This window comes from Hypomesus nipponensis, chromosome 11 (assembly GCF_054491055.1).
Source record: "Hypomesus nipponensis isolate SF chromosome 11, ASM5449105v1, whole genome shotgun sequence".
NCBI lineage: Eukaryota > Metazoa > Chordata > Actinopteri > Osmeriformes > Osmeridae > Hypomesus > Hypomesus nipponensis.
The window spans coordinates 9,579,251-9,593,811 of record NC_140371.1 but is presented as its reverse complement, the minus strand read 5'-3'; the positions used below and the strand labels follow the sequence as shown (position 1 = coordinate 9,593,811).

The following is a 14,561-nucleotide window of genomic DNA, read 5'->3' as shown; positions in this document are numbered from 1 at the left end:
ACTTATGTCCTTTTGATTTCTTACAGGGTGAGTCGTTGTTGCCTATAACACGCTAGCATTCTGCTAATGAAAGCTGATTGGTTAGTGAAGGACTGATACGACCAGAGCTCTTGCTTGATGGCATCCGAAGCGGAATCAGAATGTCAGAGCATTAGCAACATTAGCAACAACATTAGCAAGCCAAAACTCTTTCTAGCATGTGTATTGACAGGAAGAGCCTAACCTGTCCGCTGTGTTGTCGATGCCCTGAGAGAAAAAAGTAAGTGACCAGAGCTTGCCGTAAAGCAGTAGCTCTGGTCGTACAATGTGTATGACTTCAATTACATTTTCAAAAGCTTTTTAGAACAGAAAGGCGACTTTAAAAAAATCTAACAGCCAGCAGTGTGTATTTTTTTTGCCTCCCCTTTCGAATTCAGAATTCAAATTACTAGACAAAAAATTCTATCCTGAGAAAAGTGGATTTTGAGGGGTATAGCTCCATAGACCTCCATTCATTCTGCACTCGCTCGTTAGCGCCCTCACATGGAACTTCAACCAGTTCAGAACCCGGAAGTTTCCCGAGAGTGGCAGTTCTCTCTATATTAGACATTCTCTGCATATGTTTTCATAAAGGTATTCATAACATTTGCTATTTGTTTCAAAAGCATCAAGCCTTCACCATCTAAAAGATATTGGCAGTTTATGTTGTTTTTTATTCAGTTAAAATGTAAATTATATTTCACACAATCTAAATGTGGGATTATAAGACTAACAAGCAATAGACAAGTAAAGAAAGGATTACTATTTGTATGAATCATACATGCATGACTCATCTTGACAATTTCTCAACAATCACAATCAGTGACATTTCCTGCAGCTGGCATACCTCTTGGAAATTCTAGTTAGAGACAGACAAATGAGCAAAATAAGCCATACAGTGTAAATGGGTCCCTTAAAACCCTAGCTAAAGAATTTCTCTGTTTTGCCTCAGTCTCACACTGGAACCAAAACCCCACACACTAAAGGCAGGGTAGAGAGCCTGAGTAAATGTAGTCTGGACTCTTTGGAGGAGGTTCATAGTCCCAGACACACTGTAAAACTCAAGGATACCCACCCTGTGGTCTAAATAGACACCAATTCTGGATGATCTCGGCACTACTATGTCTGTACTCTTATTATCATGCACAAACGAGTATTTGGAATCTGAACAATACAGGCTCCAGGACATTTTGTTCCAACCGAGGCTGCAGTCATTGCTTTTTCCCTTTCGACTGATTCCCCAGTAGGACACAGCGATATCTATCTCTGTTCCCTTCCATTCCACCTCCCAGTAGCTCCGACTCCCAGACAGTGACTCCTTGCACAGTACCTTGAAGATAGAATGGAGTTGATGAGAATGTGAATTTATCTTAATTCAGATAAGAATTAAGTTTATAAGAATCTGTTTTTTTTTTAACAGAATAAGGCCACAGACAAATTAAACAGGCAAAGTCATCTAGTTTATACTACGTGTTATAAAAACTCAGGTTCTCAACTAACCTGCTGCCAGTGGTCAAACCTGTCTGGGTGGTCAGGGTAATTCTTGGGATCGTTCATCATTGTGGCTACAGTACCCCCTTCTGATAGGTGAAGGTTAGGATGGGCACTGTTGGAGTCCAATGTCAACTCGCAGTAGTCTGAACACAGGGCAACAATTAAGTATTAAACATTCTGTGTCCAAGACACATGTCATGTAACACGATACATGGGTTAAGGCATTAACAAAACATCCTGTTTCACCACCTACAGAGTCTCTAATGGTCAAGGAAATATGTTTATTTATATGGATGCTCCTGAATTGTTGGATGACATTCAAATCTTTCACAAAGCCTGTTTAGCCAGCTCTGCCCGACAGTTTGTTGCAGTTGGGTCAAATTGTATGTCACTTCATACATGCTACCATGACGTGAGGAGGATATCCTTCCCTGAATTATTATTGAACATCATGTTCAGCACACATGTAGAGGATGAAGAACTCACATTTTAAGAAATCTTCTCTTGTCTTTGGTTGAAGTTGTTGAACATCAACTGGTTTTACTGTGGAGGGATAAACAGAGAAAGCTCACTTGTTTTTCCTCAAAAGATCCCAGACTTTCATATGACTTTCATACTTCTTAAACCAGTTTGCCCAAAACTGCTACCTTAACACTGTGTTCATTACGTCAGTTTTCTTTACGGTCATGACATGGCCTCATATCATTGTTTAATATCAATATGGCATTGGATGATTCACATGTACAGTATAAAGACAATTAATGAAACTACTCACATTTCACGGAAACCTCTTTTTTCATTGGTTCAAGTGGTTGCAAAATATATACTTCCTTTACTGTGGAATGGCAGATAGAGAAAGCCCACTTTGTAAAGATACTTTACTCTAACAAGCCACATAACCTAAACAACAGTTCCCAACACCCACAACCCCCAAGGCCTTCAAACATTCAGGTCAACTGTGTCCAATCCACTTACTTGCTGAAGAGACTTTGCTGACTTCTACCTTGGTAACCTCTTCGACTTGTACCTTCAGTGCGGCGATGGCTCTCTTGGTTGCATCAAAGGAATAGTGTGGGGCAACAGTGACACCATTTAGGTCTTCGTATCCTGAGGGACCGGACAGAGACTGCCAACTCTATAGGGGGCAAACGGTAAATGGAAGAAAAGCGTTGATAGATCTCTTTTCAACCCTCTCAAAAAGCTTAAATGGAAAACATTTGGTGTTTTCTAGTGGTTTTCTAGAACAAAGATTGACCTGCAGGAAGTGTATGTGGTCGTCAGTGAGTGAGAGCTTGTCCAGGTCTGTGTGTTTCTTCTTCATGAGAGTGATCTCCTCCTCCAAGCGCTGTAGCATCCCCTCAGCTTCTGTGACAGTCGTCTTCTCATGGGCCCTCACCTGCTCCTTCACCTCATTGTACTTCCTTTCAATGGAGCGTATCAGTTCAGTGAAGATACGCTCATTCTCATCCAGAGCTGTCTGTGCCGAGTGCTGTGTGGTGAGAACAAGTGAAGGTGAGTACTTTGCTCACAGGCACATCAAATATGTTCTGGAGATATTAATACCAACAATCTCTCTAATCTACAAGGTATGTCTGTCTAAAAGCAATCCTGTTTAAGCAACAGGTTTCCAACCTTAACAGACTCTACAGCCTGTCTGAGATCCTGCCATTTCTTCACTCTCTCGTCAATCCTTTGCTGAGACTTTTGCAGAGTGGAGCCCAGCTGTTTCTGTGAATGTAGGGTTCACACAATCAAACCTCTGTGGACTGTTAAGAGATAGGAAATGTTGTTTCTTTTTAAAGGCTTACCTGCTTCTCTGTTCTCTCTGTCCCAGCTGGGACAGTGTCATGGTGCTTGTGTTCGTCCATCATGCACAAAACACAAACAGACGTCTGATCGGTGCGACAAAAAGCCTCCAGCAGCTTGTCATGCTGGGCGCAGATTTTCTCTCTCATCTGGCCCGTGGCTATTACCAGCTTGTGCTTCATCAGGGCAGGGAAGTTGTAGTGAGACTGGAGATGAAGCTCACAGTAGGAGGCCAGGCAGAGCAAGCAGGACTTCACAGCCTTTTGCTTGCTGGTAGTGCAGAAATCACACAGGACATCCCCAGGCTTGGTCTGGACTTTGAGTTGGTTATGAGAAGTGGATCTTCGGGATTTCCCCAAGCTGCTGTATTTGTCCAGGTCCAGAGTGCCAGAACGAGACATGTTTTTTTTCTTCTGGGTTAAACTCTGAACTCGAGTGTCCCGTTTAGGTGTAGCAGAGAACCTTCCTAAGTAAATCCAGCGATAAATGATCCACACGAAAGACGGTAGTGCAAGAAAAGAGGAGTTCACACACAGAGTGACACAGTTTCAGTGAAACTGCTTGACTGGGACAGAGCGAGAGAAGGAATGTTAGCTATGAGGATGACTCTGGGCCAAACCAGTATTCCTAGTTGGATGTTTAAAAGACTGAATACTGTAGGTGTGGCACATTACAAGGAGTTGTGTGTAACAAAGAGGAGGGTAACACAAATAAACTGATCTTTCCTTGGCAACAAGGGGTTGGGGCATTACATTGACTTCAGTAATTGACAGCTTTAAAATTAAAAAAGAAATATCCTTCAGACAGTACTAGTGTCTGCGTAAAACAAATTATTCATAGCTATAACTATATATATGTATACATTAACTGGTTATTTTCTACTTCTCCAGATTTGTTGTAATACAAAATGAATATAACACACCAAGACTTCAGGATAATATTGCAGAATTGGGAGGCATCATTATTCTATTGCTCCTTGAACTAGATTTTGCAGAGAAATCCCAGCTGAGGATATATGACTGCAAAGTGTCCGTGGCCAATGAAGATGAACAACCTTCTGAATGGATTACACTGATACGGTTTACTTGTCACACTCTAAGACCCATCAAAGGTAATTACCCTCAGAGGCAGAAATGTGATAACCACTCAGAGGTGTTTAATACATATTTTGCATCCCGTCCATTTGCTTCCTCTATTTGCATGTTTTTTGTGCCAAAATCTTGTACCAGCTGAAGTTGGGAGACCATATCATACCAGTCCATGAGGCTGACCCACAGTTAATTTAACATTTCATTCACTTAGCAAACACTAAAGTGACTGTTACGGGGTCTTGAATATTGAGTATTCCGTGTTGTATATTGAATGTTGTTGAGAGAACCGTATAAGCTTTGAGGATTGTTATTTGTATTCGTAGACCTGCCGTGTTTGTAACCCTAGTCCTTATCCTGGACGTCTGTGGAGTAGGTCTAGGTAAGATACCCTGGGGTTTACATACACACCCGTAGTTAACTATCTGTTAAATACACCTGGTTAGACACTAGCGGCTGTCACCCTGTGTATTGTAGCAGTGAAGTAAGTTGTAGTTTAGTTGGTGTCAGGAAGGAGTAGAGGGGTAGGGAAGCTCAGGGTCATTTTGTATTATTTCTTTGAATTGACAGACTGCTGGCACTGGCCTACTCCTAACCCTTTGCCTGTTGTCCTCCTTCCCCATTGTTTGAGTTAACGTTTGTGTGCATGGCATTTTGGTTGTGGCAAACACATGTATTGGCGCTACGCTCCTGTTTCCTTCACCACTGTGGCCTTGGGCAGTTACGTGCTCCTCCTCTCCCAAGCCATTGGAGGGGGCGTAACAGTGACATGTAAATAGTGTATTTGGAAAGTACACCAGAAAATCAAGGATCGAAAGTGCATAGTGCTAAAAGTAGTTTGGTGGTCAGTCAAAGAACAGTCTGTTTTTACCAGTCATAATGCAAATGAACCATATCTTAGCTACCAGACATGGTGAACAAGAAAGACAGGGTTAAGGTTTACCAACCCTGATAACTCAACTACAGTACTGTGCAACAATAACATCTCAACTATGAAATTACACCGCACAGTGTAAGCAAAAAACAATGTCATAGCTAAAACACAATATTAAACTTTTGTTTGTGCAGTCTCTTGAGACGCAGTGGTACAACAGGATCTCAGATACAATATCAAGAGAATTAACAGATCACAAGTATCGCAAGAACTAATGTATTGCTACATGTTGCTCTTGGTGCACTTACGTCAAGCAAATAGTGGATAGTTCAGGGGATGCTTGAAATAGTTTGTCTTGAAACCCTGTCAGAAGGTCAGTAGGGAAGGAGAGGTGCATAGTTGAACAAGGAGGTCATTCCACCACTGTGAACTAGAGAGGGAGCAGCACCCCCATGGTAAGAGTGCAAGAATCCTTTTTTCTCTGCGTCATGAGATTGGGGGAGTCCGATAGCTGAGCGGTTAGGGAATCGGGATACCAATCAGAAGGTTGCTGGTTCAATTTCTGGCTGTGCCAAATGATGTTGCAAGGCACTTTACCCTACTTGCCTCGGTGGACTCGGGGGAATGTCCCTGTACTTACTGTAAGTCGTTCTGGATAAGAGGGTCTGCTAAATGATTAAATGTGACATGACCGATGTTGTAGAGAGGTGCATGTATCAATGCATAGTTTTGGGGTTATGCAGGGCTCATCCTGCTGGCCGCAGTTTAGGGCAATGACTTTGGGGAACATGACCTGTGTAGCACTTTGCCTCATTAGATTGGAAATATTGGACACTTTGGATTCTCATTTGACATCCCCACAGTAAGTACAGATTTCTTGTGCGGACTCGTACAACTTGGTGAAGTGTTTCCATCAACAACAAAAAAAACAAGCACACCATATACCTACCTTTCACTGCATGGCAAATGCTTCAAAAATAGCAGTGGGGAATGGCCAACTCTGATATTTGGTACTGCATGTGCCATGGACAGAGATGGGCAAAAATACATCAAAATGTATTTTGAAACTAAATACCCATCAAATAAATGTATTAAAATAAGCTACAAAATGCTGGTGCCAGAAAATGTAACAAAATACAATACATGTATTTTGTATTTAAAATATAGGAAATACCTTTACTGGATTCTTCGTTTTCTAACAATTTGGTCTAGCAGAGCATTCAGGTTTGGGCTATATAATGTAGTTCTGGTGAACCCCACAAAAAGAAAGAAGGAGAAGAAGGTGATGGTATTTGGCCCAGGTACAAGACTCATTGGGATAAGTAAGACCTTCTTTAATAGCCAAGCTTTTAAAAGATAACAACTTGATTGACTATCTTACATAATCAATACATATACATATATTTTATATATATATATATATATATATGTTTTTTTAATGGACTTAAAAACGTACAAACGTTGATATATTTATTCATTCAATGATGCCTCTGTGTGTGCGTGTGTGTGTGTGTGTGTGTGTGTGTGTGTGTGTGTGTGTGTGTGTGTGTGTGTGTGTGTGTGTGTGTGTGTGTGTGTGTGTGTGTGTGTGTGTGTAAGTAATCCACACTACCTGCCCCTCCACAGGGATGCTAACACAATAGCAGTGTTGCATAAGTCCTTGATAAAGTCCACTACTACACCTGGAGAGAGGACCCTCCACCTGACGATTCACACAGACTCTCCCTCACACATACACACACACACACACACACACACACTGAGGCATCAGAGGATGAGTAGGCACTCACTCACTCTCATACACTCACTCACTCTGTTAAAAGGTAACTTAACAAGTGAGTTGAGACCCAACCACTGAGTAGCCAGTTTAGTTGCCTTTAAGAACAACTCACTTTTCAGATATTTCTGGGGCTAACCGCCTCCTGTGCGGATTTAATATTATTCCTGGAAACGAGAACAGTCTCTCAACCGGAGCTATGATGGGAGGGTTGTGTTAAATCAAACAAAAAGGAGCCTAATAAGTGGGTACTGCTTAAGAGAAAGCAGGTCTTTTCTGGTGTCCTCCAGAACACAAAGGGTCTCTAACTCAGCTTTGATCTGAAGATTGAACTCGTGAACTGTTTTTTGATTTGTCGAGAAAGTATTTTGAGTATTTTAAATACAACATTACTCCATTACTTAATTTTGTTACAAATTACATTTGATTTTTTATCGGCCCTATCAAACACAAATTACAAAAAATACTCCAAAGCCTTGTGAAATGTGTATTTCAAATACAAGTAATTGAAATACTGCCCATCTCTGGCCATGGAGCCAAATTGGGAGGGCCCTTCCTTCCTGTAGGCGACACAGGCAGCCGCCTAGGGCGGCATGAGGAGGAGGGCGGCATTTTCCGAAGTGCATCCATTAATTAACCCTCCCGCACAAATAGATTTATCTTTAGAGACTGTTGTTCAATGCCTTTTCAAGATACACCAAAACGCCGATGCTTGAACATGAAATCACAGATTCTGATTAGTCATGCAGCATTTTTTGTACTTAAATGCATAACACTGCGTGTTATGTTGGATTTCCAGCACAAAAAGTGATGGAGGAGCAGGTGGAAGACTTGAGAACAGATTCCCTCCTATTCAGTTGTGCCTGCATGTACTTTCAGATAGTCCATCAAGTCCATCTGTACCTGAAGAACAACACATCTAAAATGGAAGGATAAGCCTGAGTAAACACAAAGAGTGGACAGTTTGCATGCTCCTGTGCTGGTTCATATGATATTGTTCCTGAACTGTAAAACCATTGTATTAAATGACAAGACAATTTCAGTGTGAATGAGTCTAAATGGAGGAATTTAACTTTCTGAAAAGTAAATACTGCAAGGTCTTTTTAATTGGCCACTTAGATAGGCAGAGGTAGATCCTATCCATATCTAGCTCCTAAAATCCATGAGAGGTGACTCTGAAAAGTCAAGGATCTTATTGTGAGAACAAGATGAGGAATGCCATGTGATTTTGCATTTTTGTGAAAAATATTAATATAAACCAACCATTTTTGCTTCATTTGCTGTGTGATGATAGTCATATTCTAAAGTCACACACAGAACCTGTGAAATATTTTGTGCGGAGTTTGCCCTAGCCTTTCCCAAAGTGTATCATTTTGTTTCTTTATAATTTCATGAATGTCATGAATTTCTTTGCTTAATTTTTTACATCTATGTTGAGGAGAATCTAAAACCCAAATTAAATATGCTAATGTCGTTTGCCCAAAAGATGATGAAAGGCAAAATAGGTAATAAAAATGATAGGTTATGACTATTAGCATGGGTCGTAATCAGCATGGTGCGTGCGAGCGGAATTGACAATTACTCCGAAACAGTAGGTGGCAGCAGTGATTATTTTGCTGGTGAAATGACTACAATGCATTCGCTAATGCGCTCCTCTGCAACGTTGGCGCCAGAAGATCTGTGGCGCCAGCTATACAGAAAGAGTCAGAGGAAGACATCAGCGCAGTTCAGACGCAAGCAAGCTAGCAGCCCGGAGCTATCATTAGTGCAGAGCTCACACATAGTTTTTCATCATCCCAAAAATCCGAAGACAAAGAGGTGGGTGCAGTGGTGTAGATACTCTACCGAGTGATTTTTTTCAATTCAGTAGATTTGGTGTCTCTTTTAACAGGTACAGTATGGCCGTAGATGATATAAGGTACTCATTTTGCAAAAGTTATAGTCTGCCTACTTCCAGTTGTTAACTTATTTTTTTATTAAGTCTTTCGCATGAAGTTGGTATATATTATTGAGAATGTATTTTTTTGATGCTGAAAGTTAATGAAAAATATTCTCATAACATTACTTACTGTATGTACTTTTCAGGAATGGCAGATTTCAAGCTATCTCGAACAGCTCCTAGCGTGTAGTAGCCGATTTAGCTTGCTAGTTAGCTTGATACAACGGCTAGGTAGCGCGCTAAAGTGGCTTGCTAGCCATGCTAGCGCCGTTGCTGCAAACAGCTTGCAAGGCCATCAGAATGCGGGCTGAAAATAAGATATTGGAATGCTATCCATTTTGGTTTCTATTGTGTTCTTTCATGAGAAGCAGTCGTAGAAACGGCGAGTCGGCAAGAGTCGTTTATTGTTTTGTGCGTTTTATTAAGTCTAAATCATGTTGATTTACTTTGTCATGCACTGTCGATTATATAATAGGGGGGTCGCCTTTCCCGGGTTTTTTTTAGCGAGGCGAACACTCCTCGCCTGGTCCACGTTAGCCATCTTTGTTTCAGTCGACTTTATCGGATTATCATAAAATTGCAAATGCGAACCATCTCCACACTGGTGAATGTGTAGGGATAAAATTGTTATGACTTTAAATATGTGGTTATCATTTGTGCTTTATTTGAAATAGTAATGTTGCGTTTTGAAGCTAGTCAGCTAGTTCGTAATTGCGATTTGAAGGGCGGAAGCTAACATCAGCTAACATCATAGCAGCCATCTTATGCTTGTTGGCTAGCTGAAAAGTGGTGGTGTGGCACAAGATGGCTTGTGAATGCTGCGCACTAGTTGTGATGGGAATTTCCGCGTTCGTGATTATGTCCTAAACCAGGATGAATCCACATTGATTCGATGCATGTTTCTTAAGCAAATTATACTTTTCGTTCTATAATCAGCTCGTCAAACATCTGGTTGTATGCAGTGGAGCTAGTTAGCCAACTTTAGCTGGTCAATTCAGGCAACATTAGCGGCTAGAAGTAGCTATCAATGCAGTTCATCGTTAACTTGTTTTCCCATAACCTAGCCAGCTAACTAGCGGGCTAATGTAATGCTCGCCATTTGTAGCCAACACGGAGATGTTGCAGACCCTAAAGGACTTGTTGTTAAAACTCCGTAAAGGAACTGAAAATACAATACATTCCATTTTCGAACATGGATTCGTAAGTAAAAAAAAACAAAAAAAACGAAGAGCAACGCTGTTAGGCAGTCACCGTTTGTAGTGTCACGATATTTTCTATTCGGCTTAACGATACAATAAGCGTCAGATGCATGTCTTAAGCCGGACTTGAATGCTAGCTAAACTACCATTTAGCGTGCTATATAGCTGGCTAGTTAGCGAATTGTTTGCTAACTTGCTAACGAAACACCTTATAAATTATTATCTGACCTAATTTGTATATTAAGAACATTTTGTGCATTTGTGTGAGGCCACCGCGCGCCTTTTGTCTTTTCAGTGCACACCGAATGGCAACATGCATTGGCGATCTATACACTGATACAGGTCTAATGCAGGTTTCCCCATCTTCTGGCTAGTTAGCCATAATTTACAGTTAGCTGATGGTCTGGCTAACGTTAGTTAGCCACCTTGCTAACAACAACAGGTGTCAAGTGAGATTTCATGGGTTAATAATTAGTTGGTAGCATAACTAGAACTTTGAGGTGTTATTATGGTCTGTCAAAATAATCAACCATGTATAATCCCCAACCTGTCATGTTGTGTTCCCCCACAGAAAACTTTGATTGAAGACCAAGACTCCATCACTGCACAGCTAGCATCCCGAGTAGAGCTCCCCCAAGTTCCCAAAAAGTAATCATCCGGCTGTAAAACGGAGGTCGTGGGGCTGGAGTGTGTTCTCATGGCTGAGTCAGAGACTGAATGTGACACTCCCGGCCTTGACACGCTGGGGTCGGAGTGTGTCATAGCCCATAGCCAGGTCGACCTTCACTATGCAGCAGAAACAGAGATTATGACTGAGGAGAAGCGTGGTTTGGAGCTGGAGATCCACGGCTCTGACCTAGCCAAAATCCAGGGCCTGGGTTCAGAGCTCGGGGCTGTGGCCTGTGTGGATGCCATTGTTGCAGAGACGGATCATGACTACACCAAGGTAGAACATGCAGATATGCAGTGTTACACGGGGGCAGATATCAAAAGTGGGCCTAATGAAGTTCTGTTGGGCGAGGTGCTACTTAAAACAGAGTCTGAGCATGTGGTCAAGGTGGAGTCTGACCATGGTGGTGAGCTCACAGTGGAGTCTGAGAATGGCGTCGTCATCCACGAGGCCCACGGCCTGCAGTGCAACGAGTGCGGGGAGATCTTTGGCAGCATGGCTGATCTCCACCAGCACTTTGAGATCCACAAGGACCTCAACCCTTACATATGTGTGCACTGTGGTGAGAGCTTTGCTGTGGAGGCTAGTCTTAAGCAGCACATGAAGATACACATGAAAGAGAAGGCCTATGTCCCCACCGGTGTGGAGATGGTTGGAAAAGGTGTTGTTGACGCCTTCAACCTCAAGTCCCATCAAATGATCCATTCCACAGAGAAGCCCCACAGATGCTCCGAGTGTGGTAAGAGTTTTGCAGCAGCCATTACTCTCAGAGAACACATGAAGATGCACTCTGAGGACAAGCCCTACAAGTGCACCCAGTGCAGGAAGAGCTTTGTCCGCAGAAGACACCTGAAGAAGCACCAGGAACTCCACGCTAGGGAGAAGCCGTACACCTGCGCCCAGTGTGGCAAAGGCTTTACCACTGCTTCCAACCTGAAGCAGCATCAGAAGACCCATGCGGGCGACAAACCCCACAGGTGCACTCAGTGTGGGAAGTGCTTTGCGGCTGCGGCCACCCTCAGAGAGCACCAGAGGATCCACTCCGGAGACAAGCCCTACAAATGTAACCAGTGTAGGAAGAGCTTTGTCCGCAAGCGCCACCTGAAGAAGCACCAGCAGGTCCACATTGGAGGAAAGCCCTACACCTGTGCCCAGTGTGACAAGGGGTTCAACCATTCCTCCTCGCTGTCTCGACACCACAAGACCCACCAGGATTCCAGGATGTACTCGTCTCCTCCCTCTGGGAAGGCAGCTTTTTACGGCACCACCCTGAAACAAAGGATCCAGCAAGGCCAGGGTGATAAACCATACACTTGCAACCACTGCGACAAGGGCTTCAATCATTCCTCCTCCTTGTCCCGCCACCAAAGAGTCCACTCTGAGGGGAAGAGTTACACGTGCGCGCACTGTGGGAAGAGGTTCAATCACTCGTCCTCTCTGTCCAGACACCAGAGAGTCCACGTGGAGGAGAAGCAGCAGGCGCAGGCGCAACATCAGCAGCAGCAACAGCAGTACAGCGCCATCCCCTCAGGAAAGGGATTTCCCCACACCACCATCCTTAAACAGCGCATACTGGGCAGTGAAAAGCCCTACAGATGCTCCCAGTGCGGAAAAGGCTTCAATCATTCGTCCTCCCTTTCCAGGCACCATAGGATTCACATAGATCAGTGAGCTGAATCACTCCCCTACCCCCCCTCCCCCCATCTCCATTCCCACATATGGATCCCCCACAACCACCCATGATCAATGAATCTGCAAGTTTGTCTGTATAGAGCAGTCAAAACAAATGGACAACGACAAAAAAGTCTTGAGGTCAACAAAGTTCTGAAACCGAAGGACTTCACTTCCTAGCTCACAGCTTTTGCAATTGGTTGGTTGAAAAGTTCCTAGGACAGCCGATTAGTTGATTTGAATAAATTGTGTGATGATAGACACTGAATGAGACTGTATTCTCATTTGTGATTGTGCTTAACTTGCTCCAGAGCCTCTGATCGCTTTTAAAATGTGATTTGATAATCTACATGATGAAAATATTCCCTGAAAATGCTTTCCTCTCCCTGTGCCTGCTTTCTTTGATATAAGGATTCAGTACAAGTGTGTCATTGGCACAAGGGGGAATTGTGTAATTAAACAAAAACGAAGGCAGAGTTTGTAGATAACCTAACCCTGCTTTAGTTTTGAGGTCAAGCCCTCACTAGCCTACTGATGCAAATAGTGGTCTGGCAAAATCAAACTGCCTTGATCAAACAAATTAGCCATTTACCCATTGTAATGTTTTCACCCCATTTCACCTTCTGTATCTTATATGAAGCAGACAAAGAAATCCTATGTAAATAATTGTTGATTTTCTTTTTTTATATATATGTATAGGTAGTGTGCTGTTTTGTTCCAGATGACATTTTTGATAGTGAGATCCACTTAGTCTCCCTCCTTTTCCTTTAAAAAAAAAGTTATTTACATTTTGTGTTAGCTACCAGGAAATGCAAGCGCTCTCCTTGATTTTGGCTATTATCTAGAACGCTCTATCAGGTTAAATTAATGGTGTGTGTTGGTATTTGAGTTCAGTTAAGTTCAGTACTGTACTACCGAACTGACTGCTGCGAGAGCAATACTCCTAGTGCTAAAGTGGGACGCAATTACAAATGGGAAGCAGGAAATGCATAGAAAATAAAACCATTTGGTAGCATTATTTCAAGTCAAATTGCGTCCAGATTATTTCCTATTCATTTCCCTCTACTCAAGCACCAAATGTATAATACTGAGATGTGACGACACAAATGTTAAAGAATTATTTCTTGCTATGACTTTGGAGAGAAATTTAATTAGCAATGTATAGAATAGAGGTCATTCTTAATATCACACTGCAGAGCTGTCAAAATTGACATTGTAATAGAATATTATGTACACCTATCAAGACATGACAGGGTTATAGCTTGATTTAATAGAAATGCCCTCCTTTGAACTCCACAACAAGGCGCTCTATTTACTGTTCTATGTACGTCTTTTACAAACTGATGTATTTTTTTAGATATGGTTTGGGTCATTTGAAAGGGAATGAGGGATACTGTTTTTATGGGAGTGAATATTATTTTGAGCAATATTTACTTTTTTGGACAGCAATTGTGCTTTAAAAACCGTAGCATAGGCTTTTTCCTTGTGTTAGATAGGTGCCTTATTGCATGCTGATGTAGAAATGTATGCCGAGCTGTTATCTGAAAAAAAGTCAAAGGTTTTGGCAACTTCTCCTTTGTGTTTTGTATCCATACTAACTTACCCCACATTTTAATTTTGAATTATTGATACTTATTCCTACTTTTGCTTTTATGTATATTACTATGTGTTTACACTGTTGCTATCATTATTGTCTTTTAATTTGTCCCTGTCCTATTTGATTGGCCTCACTGTAGATTTCTTAGAGGTTGAATTAAGAAAAAAGGAAGTAACAATGTAATTAATCCACGTAGGCTTCTATGTAAAGGCCCTACTCTGTACCATTTCTCCCAGATCTGAATGGCACACATATGGATAAATAAAGATTGTTCACTGTCAGCCTCTTCTCTCCTGTCTGGTTATAATTTAGTTTTATAGACTATTGTGAGATAAACACCATTTGTTAAAAATATAATAATTTGACTGGAGTTGGGTTGCAATGTGCATCTATGTTCTTGTTTCCCATGTCCACTAGGGGGCATGCAT

The 14,561-nt window shown here is 42.0% G+C and overlaps 2 protein-coding genes across 6 annotated transcripts; one reads left to right on the top strand and one right to left on the bottom strand.

Annotated features, from left to right (window-relative positions):
- Positions 1 to 678: 678 nt before the first annotated feature.
- ftr14l (finTRIM family, member 14-like) lies at positions 679 to 3,842 on the bottom strand. The gene is made up of 8 exons (XM_084709173.1): positions 3,321 to 3,842; positions 3,145 to 3,240; positions 2,768 to 3,001; positions 2,488 to 2,647; positions 2,288 to 2,347; positions 1,999 to 2,055; positions 1,519 to 1,655; positions 679 to 1,348 (listed from the first exon to the last, which is right to left on the bottom strand). The coding sequence occupies exons 1-8, from the start codon at positions 3,717 to 3,719 to the stop codon at positions 944 to 946; spliced, it is 1,548 nt and encodes a 515-aa protein (XP_084565299.1). The 5' UTR covers positions 3,720 to 3,842; the 3' UTR covers positions 679 to 943.
- Positions 3,843 to 8,735: 4,893 nt separating this feature from the next.
- Positions 8,736 to 14,414, top strand: LOC146268002 (uncharacterized). 5 transcript variants are annotated; one of them, XM_084667017.1, is made up of 2 exons: positions 8,736 to 8,875; positions 10,767 to 14,414. In XM_084667017.1, exon 2 carries the CDS (start codon positions 10,893 to 10,895, stop codon positions 12,534 to 12,536), a length of 1,644 nt encoding a protein of 547 aa, XP_084523143.1. In that variant the 5' UTR covers positions 8,736 to 8,875; positions 10,767 to 10,892; the 3' UTR covers positions 12,537 to 14,414. The 5 variants fall into 5 exon arrangements, with proteins under 5 accessions (XP_084523143.1, XP_084523144.1, XP_084523147.1 ...); XM_084667018.1 differs by having other exon boundaries at positions 8,753 to 8,948; XM_084667021.1 differs by lacking the exon at positions 8,736 to 8,875 and adding an exon at positions 10,174 to 10,196.
- The last annotated feature ends 147 nt before the right edge of the window (positions 14,415 to 14,561 follow it).